The sequence below is a fragment of the Raphanus sativus genome, chromosome 4 (genome assembly GCF_000801105.2).
Source record: "Raphanus sativus cultivar WK10039 chromosome 4, ASM80110v3, whole genome shotgun sequence".
Lineage (NCBI taxonomy): Eukaryota > Viridiplantae > Streptophyta > Magnoliopsida > Brassicales > Brassicaceae > Raphanus > Raphanus sativus.
In genome coordinates this window covers 30,482,468-30,505,691 of record NC_079514.1, presented here as the reverse complement: position 1 = coordinate 30,505,691, position 23,224 = coordinate 30,482,468, and the positions used below count along the sequence as shown (strand labels likewise).

General features: G+C 33.8%; 4 protein-coding genes, 1 long non-coding RNA gene and 5 other non-coding genes across 12 annotated transcripts; 2 read left to right on the top strand and 8 right to left on the bottom strand.

The window, feature by feature from the left end:
- Positions 1-1,656: 1,656 nt before the first annotated feature.
- Positions 1,657-3,525, bottom strand: LOC108848907 (uncharacterized). The gene is made up of 6 exons (XM_018622364.2): positions 3,292-3,525; positions 2,784-2,819; positions 2,416-2,614; positions 2,256-2,334; positions 2,062-2,179; positions 1,657-1,937 (listed from the first exon to the last, which is right to left on the bottom strand). Exons 1-6 carry the CDS (start codon positions 3,459-3,461, stop codon positions 1,913-1,915), a joined length of 627 nt encoding a protein of 208 aa, XP_018477866.2. The 5' UTR covers positions 3,462-3,525; the 3' UTR covers positions 1,657-1,912.
- Positions 3,526-7,013: 3,488 nt separating this feature from the next.
- Positions 7,014-10,433, top strand: LOC108849026 (CBL-interacting serine/threonine-protein kinase 24). Of its 3 annotated transcripts, XM_057008564.1 has the most exons (15): positions 7,014-7,163; positions 7,435-7,645; positions 7,720-7,782; positions 7,858-7,929; positions 8,030-8,137; positions 8,217-8,291; positions 8,364-8,543; positions 8,616-8,705; positions 8,805-8,927; positions 9,041-9,160; positions 9,244-9,360; positions 9,456-9,500; positions 9,593-9,667; positions 9,759-9,874; positions 10,138-10,433. In XM_057008564.1, the coding sequence occupies exons 2-14, from the start codon at positions 7,460-7,462 to the stop codon at positions 9,852-9,854; spliced, it is 1,350 nt and encodes a 449-aa protein (XP_056864544.1). In that variant the 5' UTR covers positions 7,014-7,163; positions 7,435-7,459; the 3' UTR covers positions 9,855-9,874; positions 10,138-10,433. The 3 variants fall into 3 exon arrangements, with proteins under 3 accessions (XP_056864544.1, XP_018478022.2, XP_056864545.1); XM_018622520.2 differs by having other exon boundaries at positions 7,039-7,163; positions 7,451-7,645; positions 9,759-10,433; XM_057008565.1 differs by lacking the exon at positions 7,014-7,163 and adding an exon at positions 7,264-7,287 and having other exon boundaries at positions 9,759-10,433.
- A 48-nt stretch (positions 10,434-10,481) lies between these two features.
- Positions 10,482-13,406, bottom strand: LOC108851452 (uncharacterized). Its single transcript, XR_001949310.2, has 2 exons — positions 11,507-13,406; positions 10,482-11,028 (listed from the first exon to the last, which is right to left on the bottom strand). It is a non-coding gene; the product is annotated as an uncharacterized LOC108851452 (long non-coding RNA).
- LOC130512188 (small nucleolar RNA snR60/Z15/Z230/Z193/J17) lies at positions 12,206-12,298 on the bottom strand. The gene has a single exon (XR_008945746.1). It is a non-coding gene; the product is annotated as a small nucleolar RNA snR60/Z15/Z230/Z193/J17 (small nucleolar RNA).
- On the bottom strand, positions 12,451-12,551 carry LOC130512190 (small nucleolar RNA Z43). Its single transcript, XR_008945748.1, has one exon. It is a non-coding gene; the product is annotated as a small nucleolar RNA Z43 (small nucleolar RNA).
- Positions 12,605-12,677, bottom strand: LOC130512177 (small nucleolar RNA snoZ7/snoR77). Its single transcript, XR_008945737.1, has one exon. It is a non-coding gene; the product is annotated as a small nucleolar RNA snoZ7/snoR77 (small nucleolar RNA).
- On the bottom strand, positions 12,719-12,869 carry LOC130512233 (small nucleolar RNA snoR2/U65). Its single transcript, XR_008945790.1, has one exon. It is a non-coding gene; the product is annotated as a small nucleolar RNA snoR2/U65 (small nucleolar RNA).
- LOC130512236 (small nucleolar RNA U49) lies at positions 13,097-13,164 on the bottom strand. Its single transcript, XR_008945793.1, has one exon. It is a non-coding gene; the product is annotated as a small nucleolar RNA U49 (small nucleolar RNA).
- Positions 13,407-15,859: 2,453 nt separating the features above from the next.
- Positions 15,860-17,223, top strand: LOC108850663 (uncharacterized). Its single transcript, XM_018624155.2, has one exon. It carries the CDS (start codon positions 15,860-15,862, stop codon positions 16,829-16,831), a length of 972 nt encoding a protein of 323 aa, XP_018479657.2. The 3' UTR covers positions 16,832-17,223.
- A 1,813-nt stretch (positions 17,224-19,036) lies between these two features.
- Positions 19,037-22,776, bottom strand: LOC108850650 (anaphase-promoting complex subunit 2). The gene is given in 17 exon segments (XM_057007307.1): positions 19,037-19,173; positions 19,176-19,218; positions 19,293-19,358; positions 19,444-19,623; positions 19,701-19,782; positions 19,859-19,947; positions 20,036-20,155; positions 20,243-20,325; positions 20,397-20,499; positions 20,597-20,798; positions 20,870-21,286; positions 21,379-21,554; positions 21,615-21,686; positions 21,801-22,054; positions 22,171-22,381; positions 22,442-22,513; positions 22,552-22,776. Coding segments are annotated over 17 exon segments (2,475 nt in total). The 3' UTR covers positions 19,037-19,093.
- Between the last annotated feature and the right edge of the window lie 448 nt (positions 22,777-23,224).

Genomic DNA, 23,224 nt, shown 5'->3' with positions numbered 1-23,224 from the left:
ACTCGAAATTATAGTTGAATCAATGGTGGGACCGGTCCAACCGGTTCAACCAGTTTTTAAAACTGTGTGGGAATCTATGTATATTTTACCTATATTATTAAAACTAAGTACAAATTAGATTTGTTTGAAAACATGTATAGAATTAAAAATAAGTTTGTTTAGAAACATGGATAACAATTTATTTTAGAAAATTTTGTTTGAAAACATGGATAGCAAATTAAAAAAAGTTTTATTTGAAAACATGGATAACAGTTTAAAAAAAAAGTTTGATTGGAAACATGGATAGTTGTTTTTAAAAATAGTTTTATTTGGAAATGTGGATAACATTTTCCAAAAGAGGTTTGTTTAAAAACTCGATAGCAGTATATTAAAAAGAATAGTAATTAGCTTATGTTACTAAGAAAAATTGAAAGTTCATTATATTATCAGAAACTATCTATCTCACTCTATTTTAAAATATACGAAAAGGGGTCCATATAATTACTTAAAAACGTTTTTCTCTAAAATCATCACAAACAAAATTTAAACTTTATGTACATATTTCAAATCAAAATAATAATTTAAAATTTATTTATATCAAAAATTGATTCAAAATATACGTATATTCAAAATTTTATTTTTACTTAAATATTTTCGAATAACTATTATTAAAAAAATGTTTTCAATATATATAAGAAAAATACAATACAAAGCCCAATTTCATATACCAACTTAAATTCTGGCTTTTATTTTTCACATTAAGTTTTAAAAATATAATATATGTGATTATCTATATGATGCTACGTATAAAATACTATTAATTATATGATTACTTATATGACGATACATATAAAATACGATTAGTTAAACTATATGGTTGCACATATATGATGTATAATAGTGGCTGAGGATGGTTGTTCGGGTACCAACTCAGGTTCGATTCAGATCAATTTGAGTTTCGGGTTTCTGAGGTCAAAAATTCAAGTCTCATTCGAATATTTCTAAATTTTGGTCCGAGTTCGATTTTGATCTTTGAGGTTCAGTCCGGGTTCGGATAACCCATTTAATTTTTTTTAAGTTCATTAAATACTTTGATTTTCTCAAAATTTACAGACAAAATAATATATTACATATAAAATCTAACAAAAAATGTTAGAATACCTAAACTTAACATATAAATTTGTTTGTTTTAAATATTTGGATCGAGAATCAATAATTTTTCAAGTATTTTGGTATTTTAAGTATACTTTAACTATTTTAGATATTTACTTTTGACTATTTGTATATATTTTCAAGTACTTAAACCAACTTAAAAATATCGTATTATGGATATAAATATATTTCAGATATATTCGGGTATCCGTAATACTTCGGTTTGGATTGGATTCGGTTTTGGTCCTCTAATTACCAAAATTTTGAATAACTCGGATATTTAATCAATGTTGGTTTGGGTTTGGTACTACTTGCTCGGATCGATTTCAATTCGGCTCTTCGGATTCAGATTTTTTTTGCCTAACTCTGGTATTGACATGAAAATAAATACCAACATATTTTAAAAAATACACCCGCACGGGCGCGCGGATCAAAATCTAGTAGAAACTTATAACAAATCACATGGCACAAAAATAAATCACACGCCAAAGAAAAACTATACAAAAACAAAGAGACCAAGACATATAACAAATCAAGCTATGCACACTTGTCAATTTTATTCATAGCAATATATATATATTTTTATATTGTACATTTGAATTTGGATTGTGGTAATTTATGAATAGTTCTATATTCATCATGTCCACATAAATGTAATCGAAAGGCTATCAACAACAGTCATTTACAGAAGAGCTGAATACATTTTTATTGTGTTACCAATATATACAAGTTTCATGATATGCTTACTCTTCACCTTTTGCTCATTTCCAGCTGCGATTTTTCATAAAAAGGAAGCGACTTTGGTCCTGAAAGACATTCACAAACTATGAGCTCCAAACACTAAAACAAAACCGTATTCTAAAACCTCAGAGCTCCGTTTCTCAGAGATTACCGATGTTTTCAAAAAGGGGTTCACGCATTGGTACTTACTCCTTGTAACGAAGATATTCATCTACGGTGATGGATTTAGCTCCACCATACCAATTGATCAGGAATATATTGATGATATCCAGTTTGAAGACACTGAACTCATGTCCCTTAGGCCAATCTACAACACAAAGAAACACTGATGAATACAATAATTCATGAATCTGAAGCTAAAACAAGATTAGAGAAAAGTTTACCCATCATCTCTGGATGCTTAGTGAATAGAGCTTTTCTGGCTACGTTCTCTTCCTCAGATCCTTCATCCAGTTGCAACAACTGAGACATTATTATATGAGATAAAGAAGCATGAGTAAATCTAAAAGGGACAAGTTTGAAGTATGGTAAGAAAGTTTATACCTTTCCGGTGAGGGTTAGTTTAGAGCAAGTAGGGTCCATGGGATCTCTCTTGCAAGTTCCAATGGGAGATTCACTGATTGCGAATGAAGCCCTCGAGTCTTTTAATGCGTTTCTTGTGGTTGGATCAAGCATTGTCAAGTAAAAGTATGGTATACCCTTGCCTTTCCCGGGCAGACCATCACTATATGACACAACATTCCTGCAAAAAAAAAAAAACACAGTTTGAAAGAGACCAATATCTTAGTAATGTATAGTTGTTATATCATCGGTTATAACAGATAGCACACGCTAGTGAGAAGACATATAAATTGCAATCTTGGAACTATTCTGCATCTAAGTGATCAATGGATTCATAAAGACAAAGTTACCCGAAAGGTGCTCCATCATGCTCAATAGACAATGTGCTGCAACAAGAACAAAATCACCAAAAAAAAAAAAAAAAGAATTAGTAATCCACCATTGTAAGACTCACAATACAACACAGACTCTTCCAACAATCTCCTTCGCTCATCTATATAAATCTAACCACAACAAAAAAAAAGACAAACAAAAACGAACTGTAAGAAGTAATCAAAAAGTTGAAAGCTTGATCTCAGGAACCCAACAAAGTATCCGATGAAAGCTTATGCAATCTCAATTTTGCAAGGATCAAGCTTGAAGAAGCAAATCTCAACAACTTTAACATTCATCGACACTGTCATCAATGATTTGATTCATTCTGCTAAAAAAAAAAAAAAAGAAACGAACTTTTTGTTACAGTTTGCCCCCAAAACGCTCTTACTAGATGATTGAGAGATACCCACCAGATCAATCAACTAAAAGCCCAATACTTTTTAGAGTTTGCTCTGTTCATGTGAAAACAGAGGAGTAAGATACCTGAGGACACCCCAAATGTTTTGAGAAACAAGCCAACGAGCACTTGCTGCAATATCATGCCTGTCGGGCTTAGAGATTGTAAGAATCCGAGCAGAAGAAGCATGTTCAAGAACGGTCACGAGGAAGAAGAAGAAGAAGAAGATGATCATGAGCTGACGAAGTCGTTCCATGCTTTTGAGTTTGGGAAAAAAAAATAGAAAAGAAGAAGATGGCTAAAGAAACAGGAAGAAGTTAAAAGGTCAACTTCACCACCACTCCCAAGATGGGTTTATATAAAGTCTTATCTCTTTCGATTTCTTATCTTCTTTGAAGTTATTTCAGACAAGTTTTCTAATTATTAAAAAAAAAAAAGAGAACGTATTCTAGAAAGCAAAAGTTTGAGAGTTCAATCTCCATACGCCACCACTACGATATCTTCTGAAGCGGTCGGGATTAAAGATGATTAGCAGAATTTGATTGGTATTACTCTTCAGCAAATTATGGACATTGTCCCAACATTTTCAGTTTAAGATTATTGAGTTCGTTTGGTGAATAAATTGTGTCACGAGGACTATGCTGTAGTAACTCTAAAAAGCCAAAATGGCCGAAACTATTTCACAATCTGACCCTCTAAAAAGCCACGAGAAATTCTTTACTTGTTAGTTTGGTTCTCCTCAGCTAACTAATTGCAACACACAAAAGAAACAGTAAATCACTAAACGGGTTTAGTCCCAATAGCTTATTATACACAGGTTAATTACGTAAATTATTATGGGGCTAGCCCCAACCCCAATATTGAGAGGGAGTCAGACTGTCCCAAAACTCTCTCTTCACATCTGATTTCACAATCTGATCCTCAGTATTGATTGATTACCACCTCCACTTGATTTCAATTATTGTATTGAATAGCTGTTTTGGTGAAGCATTGTTTAGTATATTTAGTATTTAGAGCATATATATCATATTTGTGCAGTGTTCAACAAAGTATATTGGATTAGAGGTCATTAGTTCAACTGAAAAGAATCTGACCATTGTATCAGAGGTCTCTTGTTCAGTTAACCGATCGGACCAAATTAATGTAACATGTTATGATTTCGGGTTTAAGAGAGATTACGGGTTTCGACCGTGAATTTCCTGGAAAAAAAATCTTAGGTCATTAGCTTTACTGGAAAGGGTCCTGAATATTGTGTGAAAGGTCCCAAATTCAAGTGACCGTTGGGACGAAATTAATTTAACATGCTATGATTTTAGGTTTAAAGAGATTTACGGGTTTCGACTTCGACCCGAACCTCCCAAAAAGAAAAAAAAGTATATTGGTATATCTTTTTCTACAAGTAACTTATTGATAAGTCTTTTTAGATGACTCCAAGACTTTTGACCAAAAAAAGATGACTCCAAGACTTAATTATGATTCTAATTATCAACTATTATCAACTAAGTTAGTCGTAGTTGCATATGCATATTCTTTGGGTTTTTTCTTTTGCTAAAGTCATATTCTTTGTTTATTACCGGTTTAATTTGACAAACCTTGATTTGTTTACTTGTTTTTTTTTTTTGAACGTTTGATTTGTTTACTTGTTGTTTACGATATTTTGAATCTTGTATTCTTTTTTAGTAAGAGTGTAACGAGTTGAAACACAACATATCTAGGTGTAGGTGCATATGGAGGAGTTTACGGATGTGAATAATTCTTATTTTGAACATTATTAAATGATCAATAGGACTAACAAAGTACATCGTAAACATGGGTAAAATGTCTATTTCAACGTGTAATTTACCTGTTGTGTATATTCATTACCAAATTTTATAATAGTACGTATTTCATACCGAACTACATAAAAACTCAAAAATATTACATGAACTTTAAGTATTGTTCATTTTTCTTTCTGAACTTCATAGTAGCGCATATTTTATACTAAACTAAATAAAAATTCAAAATACTATATGAACTCTCAAAATTCTGTTTATATTTATTGACCGTCAAATGGATTATTTAAGCATTAATTTATCAAATAAACATTGATTTTGATAAAAAAAATTAAAATTTAAAATTTAAAAATAATACATAAACTCTCAAAATCATAGATATACTGTCAAAGATATTAGTCATCCATTAATTTATCAAATGACATCATTTTAGATAATTTTTGTAAAATTAATAATTATTTTTTGGAAGGTTCGAATTCTCGTATTGATGGACAAATAAGAGCATATTTTTGTATAAATTTGTCAACATTAGCTGATATTTAAGTCTTATTGTTAATCAATAAATGTTACCAGGAATAGTTTTTTTAAACATTCAATATATATAAATATAAACACGATTCTGAGAATTATATAGTACTTTTTAATTTTTAAATTTGAAATCTTACAAAATTTATCAAAAGTAACGTCGTTTGGTTTTGATCTAAAGAGAAAACAACACAAAAGTCTTAAATTTTACAATATTTAAATTTTGTAAAATAATGTTTTTAAAGTTAAATTAAAAATAAATAATTATATATTTTTTATAAAACTAAAACGATAAAAATTGATATCATTTATTTGATTAACAATAAAACTTAAATATCAGTTAATATTGACAAATTTATAAAAAAAATACTTTAGTCAAGCAGTTAATATGTTATTACTTGTTCATCAGTACGAGAGTTCGAACTTTCCAAAAGATAATCATTAGTTTTACAAAAATTATCCAAAATGATGTCATTTGATAAATTAACGGATGATTAATTCTTTGACCGTCAATATATATATATAAATACGATTTTGAGAGTTTATGTAATATTTTAAAATTTTAAAATTTAAAAAGTTTATCAAAAGCAACATTATTTAATAAATTAATGCTTAAATAATACATTTGACGGTCAATATATAAACATAATTTTGAAAGTTCATGTAGTATTTTTGATTTTTTGCTTAGTTCAGTATAAAATATATGTACTATTATTTTAATAGATAAGATGTCTAAATTTTGGTGTCGCACTTCTATGTATATAGTTTGCAATATTTATCTCCTCTTTACAGAGCCTAGCTTGCATCACAAACAATTATCTTTCTTTTTATTTTCCTATCTCCTCTTTACAGAGCCTAGCTTGCGTCACAAACAATTATCTTTCTTTTTATTTTCCTTACCCATTACCAGACTTTCTTTTGTAAGTTTTCCAAAATGTTATCCAAACCAACAACACCGATTTTTTTTCAGTTGATATGAGATTGACTCACATGTCATGAACATGGCTTATATCTTTGAAAATTAGTTTACATCATGTGTTTGATATAAAAATAAAATTTCTTCTCCAACAATTTTGTTTCTTCTTTGACTATTCATTTGGACATAACAAAATCACCATTTTTGTTAGATTGTGAAGAAATTTCAACAAAATCTTAATTGATGATATATATTTTAATATTTTATAATTTTATTATTAAGTTTATTATTAAAATCATAATGTAGGTTTAAAATTTATGTTAATTTTCTGGATTTCTTATATGTTTTCAGAAAAAAAGTTTCATAAAATAGTTTCCCAGAGAAAAAACTTTAAGGTGGGCATGACTACAGTCTACAGATATCAGTGGTACCTTGATTCGTTTCAAGGAAAATCTCCGAAAGAAAATAACAAAATGAAATAACGAATTAAAAATAGTCTTGCTGATGACATCCTTGCAATCTCTAAACAAAACAAAAAGAAATAAAAAACATCATCGAACGGTTCGGATCTCTTTCATATCGATCCAACGTTTATTATTACTTTGTCCACAAGTAGTAAGTAGGTTCGTTCCATTTTTGTTGTCTTTTCACTTGGTCCATCCAAAAACCAAATAAGAGATTTGGGTCACTCGACAAACCTGAGGATCTCTCTCGATATTAATTCGCTTAATCTTCACGAAAAAGGGTAAGGATTAGCTTTTAATTCTCTGATCAAAGATTGTAGATTTCGCAATTAAGATTCTGTTTACGCTCTGATCAAAGACACCATCTTTCATGTCTTAGCTCTGATCAAAGATACCATCTTTCATGTCTTGTTCTTACCAATCTCATAAGAACTTCTGTTCTTTTCCATTGAACCTTTATAAATTGAATTGTGTTTTTCTTCAAATCGCCAGATTTTATTTTTTTTGTTACTTAAGAGAGGAATTGAATATGTTCCTTGTTGTCATGTTTAGATTTTCATTGACGCAGCTGGATGTAATGGATCAGAGGAAAAAAAATATGACAAAGAAAACGAGGAAATTAGGGAAATATGAGGTTGGTCGAACCATAGGGGAAGGAAGTTTCGCTAAGGTTAAGTTTGCGAGGAACATAGAGACTGGAGAAAACGTTGCCATCAAAATCATGGCTAAGAGTACTATTCTCAAGAACAAGATGGCTGATCAGGTAGGTGCCCTTCTTCTCCTCTCTCTCTCAGTATTTGGTTCTTGCTATCTTCTAAATTGTTTTTTTTTGTCCAGATCAAAAGAGAGATATCTATAATGAAGATTGTACGGCACCCTAACATAGTAAGGTTGTATGAGGTATGTTGCATCTGCCAAGTTTGTCTCCTTCTGCATGATGTTTCCACCTGATGATGTTGGTTTCTTGGGATGTAGGTTTTGGCGAGTCCTTCGAAAATATATATCGTTTTGGAGTTTGTGACTGGAGGAGAGCTCTTTGATAGAATTGTATGCCATTTCATTCTTTTTTAAGTTATATAGTCTCTGTGTAATAACTAGCTTTCCACTTCAATTTCTTGTTTTGGATGTCGTCTTGCACTTGATGCAGGTTCATAAAGGGAGACTCGAAGAAAGCGAGGCTCGCAAATACTTTCAACAGCTTGTAGATGCTATTTCTCATTGTCACTGCAAGGGTGTTTACCACCGTGACCTCAAAGTATTGTTCATTTTTTTTCTTCTGTTTTTAGAACATTTCTACTTGTATCCCAGGCTTTGATTGATCTATTTTATTGCAGCCAGAAAATCTTTTACTCGATAACAATGGTAACCTGAAGGTTTCTGATTTCGGACTCAGTGCATTGCCTCAGCAAGTAAGTGGTCACACAGTCTAATTTCCTTTTGTAGCTGGCTCTTTCATTCATTTTGGTTATGTACTGAGTCAGGGAGTAGAAATTTTGCGGACCACGTGTGGAACTCCAAACTATGCAGCTCCAGAGGTACTCAATGGCCAAGGCTACGATGGTTCAGCAGCAGATATTTGGTCTTGCGGGGTTATTCTTTTCGTCATCATGGCTGGATTCTTACCCTTCTCTGAGACTGATCTTCCATCTTTGTACAGAAAAGTAAGTCACACTTTTTGGCATCCTTAACACTCAGGAAAATTGAATTTGTCATCATTACCTTTTTTTCTACAGATTGGTGCAGCAGAGTTTTCTTGTCCACAGTGGTTCTCTGCAGACGTGAAGTCTTTAATACAGAGGATACTTGACCCCAATCCCAAAACAGTGAGTGGTTTTGCTTTGTAGCTTTCATGTTAGCTGTTATTACGTAATAAAGTTATTAGTTCTCCTTATCTGTGGATGTTTGTTTCCCGATTAGTGCAGCGTATTCAAATCCAAGGAATTAGGAATGATCGGTGGTTCAGAATAAGTTACATGCCTACTCGAGCAAAGGAAGAGGGAGAAGTGAATCTCGATGATATTCGTGCAGTTTTTGATGGAATTGAGGTTGGTCTAATTACAATATTCATGCACAATCACTTATCAACATGTATCTCGTGGTTGTGGTTGCTTTATGTGTCTTAGCTCAAGCTACTTGTGGTTGCACTTTTGTATCACAGGGAAGTTATGTAGCGGAGAATATAGAGAGAAGATATGAGGGACCCCTGATGATGAATGCCTTTGAGATGATTACCTTATCACAAGGCTTAAACCTATCAGCACTATTTGACAGGCGACAGGTACGTGTACTTATTGATAGTTACCTGTTGACCTTTGCATATTGGTTGCTTGCGGTTTATCCTTTAAGATGTGGCTTTGGCAGGATTTTGTGAAAAGGCAAACCCGTTTTGTTTCTAGAAGGGAGCCTAGTGTGATAATTGCTAACATTGAGGCTGTTGCAACCTCAATGGGTTTTAGGGCTCATACGCGCAACTTCAAGGTCATCTATAAATCCTGAGAGCATTATATACACTTACTATTATGCGTCCGATGAATTTGTTTTCTTGAGTATGCACGTTATGTTGAATGGAACAGACAAGGCTGGAGGGATTGGCAGGGCAATTTGCTGTTGTGATAGAGGTTGTAATTCTAGTTTAACTTCCTATTGAATCATCATCAAGAAAAAGGATTTCTATAATTAAGTTATAAAAAAATGAAGGTAATATATGCAGGTTTATGAGGTAGCACCATCACTTTTCATGGTAGACGTTAGAAAGGCTGCTGGTGAAACACTTGAATACCACAAGGTTTATTAAATAAATATATCTGATCTACAGCAAATTGCATTAGATATCATTGTTGTGTTGATTTTATGGTATAATATTGCATTTGCTGCAGTTCTACAAGAAGTTATGTGAGAAACTGGAGAACATAATATGGAGAGCAACGGAAGGAATGCCAAAGCCAGAGCTTTTCAGAACAATCACGTTTTGATTCAATTCAAAGCAAGCCAGGTCCCTCTCCTACTCTGAATATAACAAAACATTGGGAATAAAAGAGTAGATTGGTATATGGATAAATGTCGTAAATAAACTTCAAAAAAAAATTGGAAAAATATGCAATCTTGAATGCTTTTTGCAATTGAATCCATTAATTCTCAAACGTGTATGGGACATACTTGTCAACACTTGGTTCCGGAAAGAAAAATTTGTCTGTGGGTTTAAATTAAAAGGGACTGTGAGACTGAATGTGAGGTCATCTTTGTTATTGCTTGCAGTATGATTTATTGATCCGAAAGAAATGATAGTAAAAAAAAAAAAAAAAACAAAGTGTACCGGCGGTACAAAGATGTGACGCAAAATGAAGGCCTTTTCAGTTTTTACCAAAACATGTGCATCAAAAGCTCAAGAAAGGTGGGTGAAGTCTCTTCCCCAGGGTTTTTGTTCTGTTTCACTAAATTTGTAACGCCAAAATGATACAAAGAATGGATGTGAGACCAATGTCCATCACGTGCCAGACTTGCCTTGGACTTTTTTGCACTTAATACACACAAAATATTGTCTTGCTTTGATATTCTCGATAAGATATCTTATCTCTACACATATTTCGTAAACAAGAGAATGACAGCCTGTAAACAGAAACCAAGTCAATGGAGTAGAGAAGCAGAAGCAGTTTGTGCGTTTGAACCTGTAAACTCTACTTTACTTATAAATTCAAGAAAAGCAATATCCGCAAGATATGGGGGTGGTGATATAGAAAACAAAATTATGACAGAGTTTGCGTGAGAAACATCATATATCTACACAGATACAAAAGAGAGTTCTCGAACACTCCGGTAACAGAAAAAATCAAAATGGAGAAAGAAAAGAAGAAACAGAAGAGGTTTGTGCTTGTCATGGGGTCTGCCATGGGGCATGGTGTTGGTACAAGATAATACCACATCTTTAGGCTGCCGGTCACAGCGTGGTTGCTGTTGATCTTGCTGCTTCGGGTATAAGCACGGTCAAAGTGGAAGAGATACAGAGCTTTGAAGATTACTCCAAACCCTTGCTTGAGGTTCTCAGCTCGGATGATGATGATGAACAAGTGATTATTGTTGCTCATAGCATGGGAGGCATAACAGCTGATTTGGTTCTTTCTTTTGCTTTTCTAATGCACAACCTTAAATCTGATGAAAAAAGACAGGTCTTTACTCTTTAAAGTTCAACGTAATTAACCAGATGGTCGAAATTCTACATTAGAATTTCGCAATTAACTTCATATTGTTTAGTTTTTTGATAAACAAAAAAATCAATAACCAAAGATTAACCGTCAAACCTAACAAACATCAAAATTAAGGAAAGATGTCACCAGATAGAGCGAACGACTATGCTACAGATAATGTAATCATGAAGATATATCATCTCAACTATGCATTATTCATCACTTTTAGAGATGTCAATTGGGTAGGCTATTAATGGGCGGCCCATGTCCAAATAGATATGGACAGAAATGGACAAAACCATATTGGACCATAATTAATTTTTGTCCAAATGGACAAACCCAATTACGTCCGTGGGCTACACTGGGTTTAATCATTTGGACATGGGCCGCCCAATAAACCTAAATATCTAGGATTTTCTAAAATTGGAAAAAATGCAAATCACCTCTTTCTCCACCGTTTTCGTCGATTTCGTGCGATTTTTCTGCGATTTCGTCGGATCTTCTGCGATTTCGTCGATCCTTCTTCGCCGTCTTCGGTTCTCCTCCTCCCTCATCGACTCTCCTTTTCCTTCATCGATTCTTCTCCGCTTTTGAGTCCCATTTGGGCTTATTTGGACAGCTCAACAAATCTAGTAAATCATGGTCTTATTTGGTTATGGTCCCATTTGGTTATGGTCCCATTTGGGCTTCGACCAAATTTGTCCAGCAAAAAAATGAAGCCCATTCGGACACGCCCAAACCCGCCCGGCCCGCCCAATTGACATTGCTAATCACTTTGTAAAGGTAGGACTCTAATAACATTTCCATTGGTTGGTTAATAGTGTAAGGGGAAACAAACTCCTATGTTACAAAAAGTTTCTCCAAGTTTCATTTGCATTTGGTGTATCAAGCTTATAAACTATATATTTCAACCTAAGATTGTCACAAGCCCGGGTTCACAGCCATTTCTTTTACAAAACTTCAAATTTCCAACGAGCCTATGAGAATAGAATATTTTCTATAGCAGTTATTAAAAATACAAGGTTGTCAGTTACATCCCTATTCAACATTGAAACATTTGACTTGGTATGTCAACGATGTCTTACCAAACATTCAATGTCTAAAGTTTGGTAAGCACAGAACTCAGAAAACAAGAATTAGGAGTGGGTCATCAGATAGGAGCGAAAGACTATGCTACAGATTTGTAATCATGGTGATCATCTGAACTATGCATTATTATTCCTCACTTGACCCTTCCTTTCTACTAAACTCAAACAAGAAAAATAATATAGAAAAATCAGCCTCATTGAAAGTTTAGGATTATCAACATAGATTAATTCGGACATATGCTTGTCTTAATCGTTTTAATCATCGGCCAAGTACAAAAAAAATAATATAGAGATAAAAAGGACTCAGAATATGGGTGGTGATATAACAGAATGGTCGGCAAATAGGCTTTTAAGACCTATGTTACGACGAACGAGACCTTAATATCAATCGTCACTGTCCTTTAACAAAAAATAAATCAAATCTTTTGAAAAAAATATTAGTGGGTAAGTAAATTTCAGAAAAGCCAGCGTTTTTCACATCAATATTCAGACGGTAATTCCATATTTTAGCAATAATCATCATCAATTCTCCTTCCCACTAATCACTATCATTAATATTAACCAAAAAAATGTAATCGCCGAAATGGCTCCGTAGATCACAAAAGAATCAAGATCCACAGGTTCCTATCAGAATAGCGAAACACAAACATCCGTTTATGTCCAATGTAGCATCGACGATCATCGCCAATAAAAGCTATCGTCGACGTGGCATCGGACAATTGATTAAATAAAAAAAATAAAAACCCTCAGAAACCCGTTTAAAATCAACCACACAGAAGAGGACACGGAAACGGTGGGAAGTACGGTCAAGATAACCCAACCCGATCCGGGCAGCTTCGGTCACGAGTCGTAAACGGACCCGGGTTAGGACCCGCGTACGGTCGTGGGGGAGAAGACTGAACGGGGGATTGAGAAATCGAAAAAGACCCGATGCAATCCTCGATTCAGTCCGCCTCTGCGTTTAAAGTGTCATACGGCACTTCCTATCTTTTGGGAATTCTTCTTCATCGGGCTATCTTTTTACTATCAAACTAAGAAACTATGTACACATAATCGATTACGAAAAAAGCTAGAGAAGACTGTGAAGAAGATATAAGGGATAGAAGAGAAAGCTCAATTTATATAGAGGGTTACTATGCGGCGTAGCTCAAAACCCTAATTCCTATAAGTTTTTTTCTTTCCATTCACTAACCGGAAATATGGTTTACGGTTTACTCGTTTGTTAACTTATTAAATTTTTAAAGTTATACAGTACTGTACATGTAATATTTATTCTTCTTTTTCTTTTTTGGCTAAATATTTTAAGCTTTCAGAACTTTTTCAATTTTCAAAAATCAACAATGATCACCAGAATTTCTTAAATTTTACTTCAAATAAATTATATACAATCTTGGGCCAATTTGTAATAAATAATCAAATGCAATATTTTCCTCTACTTGATGATGGTTTCTTCTAACCTCATTTCCTTGCAAAAGTCGTTGTCTTTTTGTAAGTTTTTTGGGTTTATATCATGATCGCAAAGATATGTGTAGTCTTTTGGCTTTAAATTTGTGTGTTTATATCCATGTTCAAAATTACGCGAGTCGGACGGTAATGTCGGGCTTAGCGAGTTGTCAAAAAATCGGAGATTAAGTGAGGATTAATCTAAGTGAGGATTAATCAGAGAATAATTAAACATAAAATCATCTTCAACCCCATTTCATTTTTCACTTTTTGCTTCATTTTGAGGAAAGTTTTGCTCCAACCCTACTTTATTTTTTGCTTCAAAATGAAGCCATGAACAATGTTATTTCAAATTTGAAGATCTACTGTACATATCTTCATTTTTTGAAGATGAACTTTTTCATTCCAAATTGGTCCTTAACTTTTATTTATTCTTATCTTTTGCCAACATAAACAATATACTTTAATATAATTCAATTAATTTCTAATTTCAGTTGTTATTTTTATTATACCAATTTAAAATATTAAATATACTTAAATTTTATACTAATAAATAAAATAAACTTACTTAATTAAGATAAAAAGTCAAATACATAATTAATAACACAAAACTAAACATATAAAACTTATTAATACAACATAAACAAGAACTTAATAATCTGGTAAACCATTTCCAGATCCACTAAGATCATTAAAATATTTTTCAAATGAAGTTGATGTTTGAGGAGGTTGTTGAGCTTGCTGTTCTTCACTCATTTCCAACAAAATTCGAGTTCGCTCGAATTGAATGTATTCTCGAACTTTAGTATCTTGTATGGAATTCACATCACAAAATAAAATTTTGTTTTCTTCTTTTTGTTTTTTCAAAGCATAATTCTTACTTTGAATCTCTAGTTGTTGTTCTCTTTGTGCGCTTGTCTTCTTTAACTCCTCCAAGAGTTTTTTATTTCTTTCTTCCAAAATGTTAATAACAAGTGATGTTTCATCATCTTTTTTTCTTTTGAGTTTAGACTTTTTTACTCCAACTGGTCTTTTAGACGAAGATCCACTAATATTATCTTCTTTGTCACCTAAATTCAAAGAAAACGAGGATAAACCTTGAGATTCTTGTGTAGCAGAATCAGAAGCTGAATTTGTATCTCCGAAACCACAAGTGTTCGACACTTTTTTCGCAGAAGAGTCACCATCTTTAAACTTTTCAAAAAATTTGATGATATTCCACACATGATCGAATTTCCAGCCTCCTTTGTATTTTGGATCATCCACAAACATTAATTTGGCTTGCTCAAACTACATTACAATTTAAAACAAAAAGACATTAGTACAAAATAAGTAAATATATATTACACTAATCATAAAACACTTACAATATCATCATTTGAAGCACCACTTGGACGTCTGTTTTCACATTGCTTGAGGCATGCATGCAGTTTCTTTGTTGCTTTTTCAATAGTTTGAATTCGACAATGAATAGATTTCTTTGTACGTTCGTTCCAACTTACATTTTTCCCAGCCTCATAAGCATCTGCCACACGAGACCAGAACTGATCGGACGTTTGATAAACACATGTGATTGGATCTTGGGATATTTCCATATAGACTTGGCATAAGAACTTATCTTCTTCATGAGTATATCCTGCAGAACGTAATGGCATTTTGTAAAAAGTTAAAATAAGTTGTGGATGAAAAGAAGAGAATAGACTAGAATGATTCAAAGTTGTGAATGAAAATGTAGAGCACATCATGTAATTTATATAATAATAAAGATTCTCATATCTCTCAATTGAACATGACATGATTTGAAAATCCAATGAAAAAGTATGCAAAGAATCTCACGTTTTTCATATATTATGACATGATGTGATAATACAAAAAAATGGTTCAAAGATTCTCACATTTTCAATTTACTATGACATGATTTGATAATGCAATAATAAAGTGATTCAAAGATTATCATGTTTTTTATATATTAGGACATGATGTGATAATACAAAGAAAAAGTGGTTCAAAAATTCTCACATTTTTCAATTTATTATCACATGATTTGATAATGCAATGAAAATGTGATTCAAAGATTCTCACATATTTCAATATATAATATGACATGATTTGATAATTCAATGAAAATGTGATTCAAAGATTCTCACATTACTCAAACTTTCAAAAGGCCAATAATAATACAAAGAAAAAGTGATTCTAAGAATTTCTATATATACTTGTAGAAATCAGTTTTAACTTCACACACTCTAAATTTTCTATCTTAAAATGAATTATAATTTCAAAAAATCATTTCATTTGGATGGTTCTTCATCATCGGATGATGATGATGAAAATGAAGAGATGATCAATAATCTCTACCAAGAAGAATTAGCGATACAGCATGCTATCGATAATAACAATGCGATAATACAACACCTTCGTAATCAACAAAGCAGTCAGGTGATTCATGGAGGTTCAATTCCTGGACGTTCTTTTATACACCGTGATCGAGAAAGCACACATTGTAGATTGTTCAACGACTACTTCTCAGAGACCCCAACTTACAACGATGCCATGTTTCGTAGAAGATATCGTATGTCTCGTCCTTTATTCCTTTGTATCGTTGATGCGGTTGAAAATCATGATATATACTTCAAACAACGAAGGGATATAATTGGTAGACTTGGTCTATCATCTCTTCAGAAAATAACTGCCGTCTTTCGGATGCTAGCTTACGGTTTACCAGCTGATGCAACAGACGAATACATAAAAATTGGCGAATCAACAGCAATCGAGAGTATGAAAAGATTTTGGCGAGCTGTAGTGGAGATATTCTCGAAGGAGTACTTACGATCACCAACCCCTGCTGATGTTTCGAGACTTCTGTATATTGGTGAAAAGCGAGGTTTTCCGGGAATGTTAGGCAGCTTGGATTGCATGCATTGGAAGTGGAAAAATTGTCCTACCGCTTGGGCTGGACAATATTCAGGTCGAAGTGGATCACCAACTATAATTCTTGAAGCTGTTGCAGATTATGATCTTTGGATATGGCATGCATATTTTGGGATGCCTAGCAGCAATAACGATATCAATGTGTTGGAGTCCTCCTATCTTTTCTCCAATCTCGCTCAAGGTATTGCACCTCCTGCTCATTATATTATTCAAGGAAATGAATATAATATGGGGTATTATTTGGCCGATGGAATATATCCAAAATGGTCTACCATAGTACAAACTATTCATGAACCAAGGGGTTAAAAAAACAATATTTTGCTACGCAACAAGAAGCATGTCGGAAAGATGTGGAACGTGCTTTTGGAGTTCTCCAATCACGCTTTGCAATTGTGAAAGGACAAGTTCGTTTTTGGAAAAGAGAAGTGATACATGATATATCATGACCACTTGTATAATTTTACATAACATGACAATTGAGGATGAGCGTGATCTCAGTGCACCCATTGAAGTTGCAAGAGAAGTTCCACCTGCAGAGGTTGATATCGAAGAAAATGAGAATATTCGTTTTCAAGAATTTCTTGCTCGATTTAGAAGAATCAAAGATCAAGAAGCTCATTTCGCTCTTCGAAATGATTTAATTGATCACTTATGGAAAAAACATATGTCTGAAACTTCTTTATAAAATCTAATGTTTTTGTTTATTTATTTATGTTTGGTGTGATAATTTTATTATAAGATATGTTGAACATGTTGAATTATGTTGAATAGTTGGGCAAAATTAGTAAATATAAAAAACTAGAAGGTGTTATTAATAATTAATGATAAAGTGAAGAAAGAATATATTTGGAATATTCCTTTTACAAGAAATAAATGAAGCAAACCATTGGAGTGAATGTTACTTCATTTTTTTCTTCATTTTGAAGAAAATGCATATTTGAAGATAAAAATGAAGTCAACCATTGGAGATGCTCTAATATATAGTGGTTTTGGTATATATTGAGAATTGGTTAACATGGTCTCGCGGTAAATATTGCATCTGAAACTCTAAGTAATGCGGGTTTGAAGCCCGATTTGCCATTTTTTAGCATTTTTGCATCATTTAATTCATTAAAACAAAATTACACGATTACCCTCATCACTTTAACATACTTCTCTACAACCCTAGCCGCCGTTCTTGTGTTCCAAACGTGATTTTTCACTTTTTTGTCAAATTTCTTGATGTTTACAGCACAAACTCTCAAAGGAATATGGATTGGGGTCAAAACTATGCAGATTATCAAACTGAAGCAACACATGTTTATAGTATTAACCGCCGATTGCATCATTTTCGCGGTCAACTCAAGAAAAAATCGACTCACCACCTAATTACTCCGATCAGCTCCTCCACGCCACGGTGACAACACGTCCAGCGCTTACCCGGCCAAGATCTCGGCAACTCGGGCACGTTTTCGAACATGGGTTTATATTAGTGATCCCTCTTGTTGATGCATCTGTACGTTTAAGTTTCTAGTCACTATTGTCACCCATTTTGGCTTTTCTTGGTACTTTTGTGTATCAACTATGTTGCTGTTAGTTAACTTAACACCAAATATATAAGGAAAAAGTTTTATAGCTACCCGAGGTTTATACTAATATGGTGAAAATCATCTGATGTATAAGAATGTGTCAATAACTACATGAAGTTTATGTTACATGCCACATGCACGAAGTAAATGATTATATGGTGACAACATCATGGTCGGGTTTAATTGATTTAAATCTAAGTTAATGGGATCAATCCGTAATTTAATAAATTTAATGATTTTTCAAAAATCTGATTTATTAAGATTAATAAACCTAGTTGACTTTATTAATAAACTTAATAAACTCAATAATTTATTGAATTTAACAAATTTATTAAATTTAATAATTTAATAAATTTTATAAATTTATTAAACTTAAAAGTTAATAAAATTAATTAATAAAATCAATAAGTTTATATATTTTAATAAATTATTAAGTTTATGAAATTAAGTTTTAAAATTTTATTAAGTTTAATAAATATATTAATAAATTGGATTATAACCTCAGCTAGAAAAATATATAAATAAAAGCAATTTTATTCATGCTCAAAAAGCTTTATAAATGAGCTAGAAAACAAACATAAAATATTAGCTCACACCATATTATTTAGATGCAGAAATAGAAGACGAAGGAATATGCTCTAAGGTTTTGTCACCAAAAGCTATTGATTTTCATTAAAAGTTGAAGAAGGCTGCATTTTAGAGCAACCAAAGTTATCTTCTCACAGACGCTAGAATCGAGTGTATAGGAAAACATATGAGAGCAAATCATAAATATGAAAACATATGGACATTGCTTAACTTCTTGTTAGAATAATATTAGGCTTGGACTAATAAGTTTTTCTCTAGTTTCACTTGTGAAATTAACTTAGTCGCTTGGTGCACTGTATTCTCTGGCTCGGGATTTCAGATGTTTATGTTAGAGAACTCATTAAAGGGACGACGAGATATATTGATACATATAACAAAACTAGTTCATCACAAACACACTATAAAAGAGTTTCTACGACTTAATGAGTAAATACATTCCATCTATAAACTCTAGTTTCTCTTCAGCGACTAACCTAGAAAGAAAGCTCTGAACTGTTGCAGTGACTTGTCATAAGCAGGATCAGCTACATAGAATATCTACAAAACAAAGAAAACCAAGAAAACAAACTTGTAAATTCAATGTGAGAAGAGGTTTGATGGATTGTACATACCTTGAGTCTGTTATGGATTCCATCTAGTGCCATGCTACCATTTGTGAGCATTGCCATAATGAAGTTCTGAAAAACATTGTTGAGAATTTGTTTAGATTTTTAGGTAAATTGATACCTAGAATAAAATTTTCCCTTAAAGCATCATCAATACCTCATATATTGTCCTTTCTTTGTGAAGCTGGTCTTTGACATAGGCTATCGATCTTTCACTCTCTTCTTTACTTTCCAAAAGCTCCTCGCTTTCATTCTTTCCAGAATCAGCTACGGACTCAACAAGCGTATACACATTGGAGTTTGAGCCTCCTGTTCTTGTTGATTTTCTCAAAACTCCCTAAGTTCACGAAACTTTACAAGCCCTTCCTCCAAATGAAATGGTTTAAAGCAGAACACTACAACTACGGTATGTACCTTGCTTATCCAGCAGTTTATTCTTCGGTTTAACACGTCAATGGGTATCCCAATGGCTGCAGCAAGATCTATAGAGGTCCAACTGAAAGAAAGATTTACATGATTTTAGTAACATTCGAAGAAGAAATTATCCATAATGGTTGATTCCCGTAACTTACCTTTTATTTTCTTGAAATTGCATGATAATTGCTGCATGTGTGGGGGAGACTGTGAACTGCATAGCTCTATCTTCAAACTGCAAATCCAACTGAAATTCATTCAAACCATTTCAAAGAGATGCATTTTTTTTCAGTATCTGCTTTCTCTGGTGATCAAAACAAAAATACGAATCATACCTTGACAGTGCCAATATTTTTCTTCCAGAGTGGCTTACGAGGGGTCTTGATTTCGTGATATCGTTTGGCATAATCTGATAGCAGCTTGTCAATAGGTGAGGGTAACTCCAGAGTCTCATCCTGAAAATTCCACCTCCGTTTAAGTAAAGGGAAACAATCACAATAATCTATACACTTCATATAAATGAATGAAGAATATAGGACTACCTGAATCGGTGGCCAGAAGTTTGTTGAAAGTATCGTCGAGGTAAGAATATCAACAGACAGCTCACTCTCTCCTAACTCAGTGCCTAGAAGACAAAGGGTGGACACAGATAAGATTCAGCAGATGTAAAACTGAGAAGATTCCAGAAATATAAACCTGTTTGAGATGTCTTTTTAACGTTAGTGTTCACTCTCTTAGAATCAATTATGTCGTTCAACATTATCTCACATCTTTGCATACTGGCTTCTCCAAAATGTATCTTTCAGCATAATAAGAAAAGTCTAGGTAAAGTTAGATGCAACAATGGAGAAAATACACCAATTATAAAACTTTAGGGCATAAAAAATAGAGATTACCTTAAGAAGCTCGACAGTGCGTATCTCAGGGTCGATGTCATAATCAGTCTTGTTGAGAAGCTTCTCAGTGAGTATGATACGATATTCGTTTACTAGTTGCTCTTTAGATCCAATTATATCAACAAGCAATCCAAGTATGTCTACTTTCCTCTGACTGAGGCTACTTATTAAAGGATCAGCATCAACATGGTCCGGTTCCCATCTGGAGACAAAGCAGGTCAGACAAATCCAGTGCGATGGAAGATTATAAGAAATATACAACAGAAAGGATACCGAGATGCATTGATCCATGCTTGCTTATCAACAATATGAAAATCATCATCAAAACCAACATTCTCTTGATTTTCTTCATCCCTCATCAACTCTTCAAGAAGACTATCCCCAGGGTTTCCGGAACCATTTGCATTCCCTTCGCTTCCATCCGTAAGCATAGTGACGATACATTTAATGGCGTCTTTCCGTCCACGTCAATAGTCTCTGATTGGCTCAGCCACTGCTTCCAGAAACATACCAGCTGGGTCTATTGCTCTAAGGGCTTTAATGGTCGACACATAGTGATGCAATATATCATTTGTTGACGCACCGGCAGTAAGCAAACGATATTTCAGCGAAGAAATGAAAGATTCAACTAGCTTCGAGTGCTGTCCAGTATATTCAAGGCACTGTTTCAAGTCTTCAATAGCAGGAGAACTGTTGCATCAACAAAGTTTCCATCAGAGATGCAACATTCTGGAATGGTTCTCAAGTAACATTTGTGGGAAGAAAGAAAGTACTAAAAATACCTCTCAGGATAATCAACAATGATCTCAAATAGATTGGCTATCCTTAAATCTTGCAGTGTCTCATACGCAAAATACTCAAGCCGTAATTTCCACTTAACAGTTCCTTCGGAAGGAGTCACCACTTTGGAATGACCAAGATAATAAAGAAGCTCTTGAAAGAATTGAAGAGGGACTATCTGGAAAGAGAATTCAAATCATAACTATTATAGTACAGTGAGAATCCAATCTAAGCCTACCTGAATCCATTTTTTTATTGATCCCAAAACAGAAGTCCTGTTATCATCACCGGCCAAATCATGCACTTTCTCCTGGGGATGTATACACATTTGCCAATAAGGTACGAGTTATATGTATCCCAACCACACACTAACGTGTTTATATGTCTCAGTGAGGCAAACGAAAACTCTAGTGCACTGTAGTACCTTGAGAAGCCAAAAGATTGCGGAAGCATAAACGTTTTCAGCGATAGAAGCGAAACCAAGGCTTCTAAGGTCACGGACCACCTTCCCAATGTTCTTCACCAACTCGTCATGTCTGGAACAGTCATCATCAACATCCATTTCTCCATTTAGAGATCCCAGCCTTTCGTCCAAATCCATGCCATCACTCTCGAGTTCTTCATCAATGACTGCGCTTAGCTCCTCCAGCTTTTCCTTAAAATACCAGTGGAGTATTTCTAACGACATACATAATAAAGAGAGGAAACTCATGAGAGTAATAACTAAACGTGGTAAAAAACAAGTGGAAAAGATATCAGGACAATCAACAAAGAAGAAGAAGCTATGTTTATACCAGGAAAATGGTGAGGAAGAGTAGTCATCAAAGTAGAAGACAACATTGACTGGAATCTCGAAAAAAGTTCTGCATCTGAGTTCAGCCTTTCTTCTTTAAACGACTGCAGAGCAAGAACAACCATGGACATACACTTGTCATGGTACAACTTCTCAATAGAAATTTCTTCCAGAGCCTTGCATAACACTTGGTGAATCTCTTCTCTGTAACCCTGTCCGGAAAAAGCAACCGTCAAATCTCAGAATGTTAAGCGTTGTTATCTACTACTTACAGCATCGTTCTTATCGTTGTAATCATCAAAATGATGCCAAAAACTCGATGCACTACTCTTTTCGAAAGCTTTCTGAAACAAAACAAGAGTCAGATCATCACATCCATTACTTGGAGTGATATGAGAAAGTGGTCGTGAACGAGAGAATCAAGGCCGTACTTGCAGAGAGTATAAACATGAGACATCAACTCCTTCTCGACTGTGGAGGAGTCTCCGGTGCCGAAAATGAGAGATTCTACGGTGGTGAAAAACCCATCGTAGCTTTCTGTGATTTCCGCAACCTCATCGTCCGTTAGAGTCTCTAGAGTGTACTCGGATGAGCCTAAAAGTTCCATCTAAAACCCTATGGATGGAAGGAAGAAGAAGATGATTATTCGGTTCCCAATTTGAATCCAGTAAATAGATCGAATTTAAAATCATTTTTGTCAGTAACCAACGTTCTAATTCACAAAGACCAACATACTACTTCTACAAAACCGGAACGAACCGGAAATCAATCATCTGCTTAACCAATTTAAATTAATGAATGAACCACTCTTATGTCACGTGGGCCTATGTTGGGCTTGGAAGAAAATGATCCGCAAAATATCCGGTTTTACATAAAAGCCGGATAAGTAAAACCGGGAAAAAAAAACTGCAATAACTCGCATCTTTCACGCGTAACTCTTCCCCTTGTATTCTCTGCAACGACTCTTTAGGGTAGAGATGTCAATTGGGCAAGCTATTAATGGGCGGCCCATGTCCAAATAGATATGGACAGAAATGGACAAAACCATATTGGAC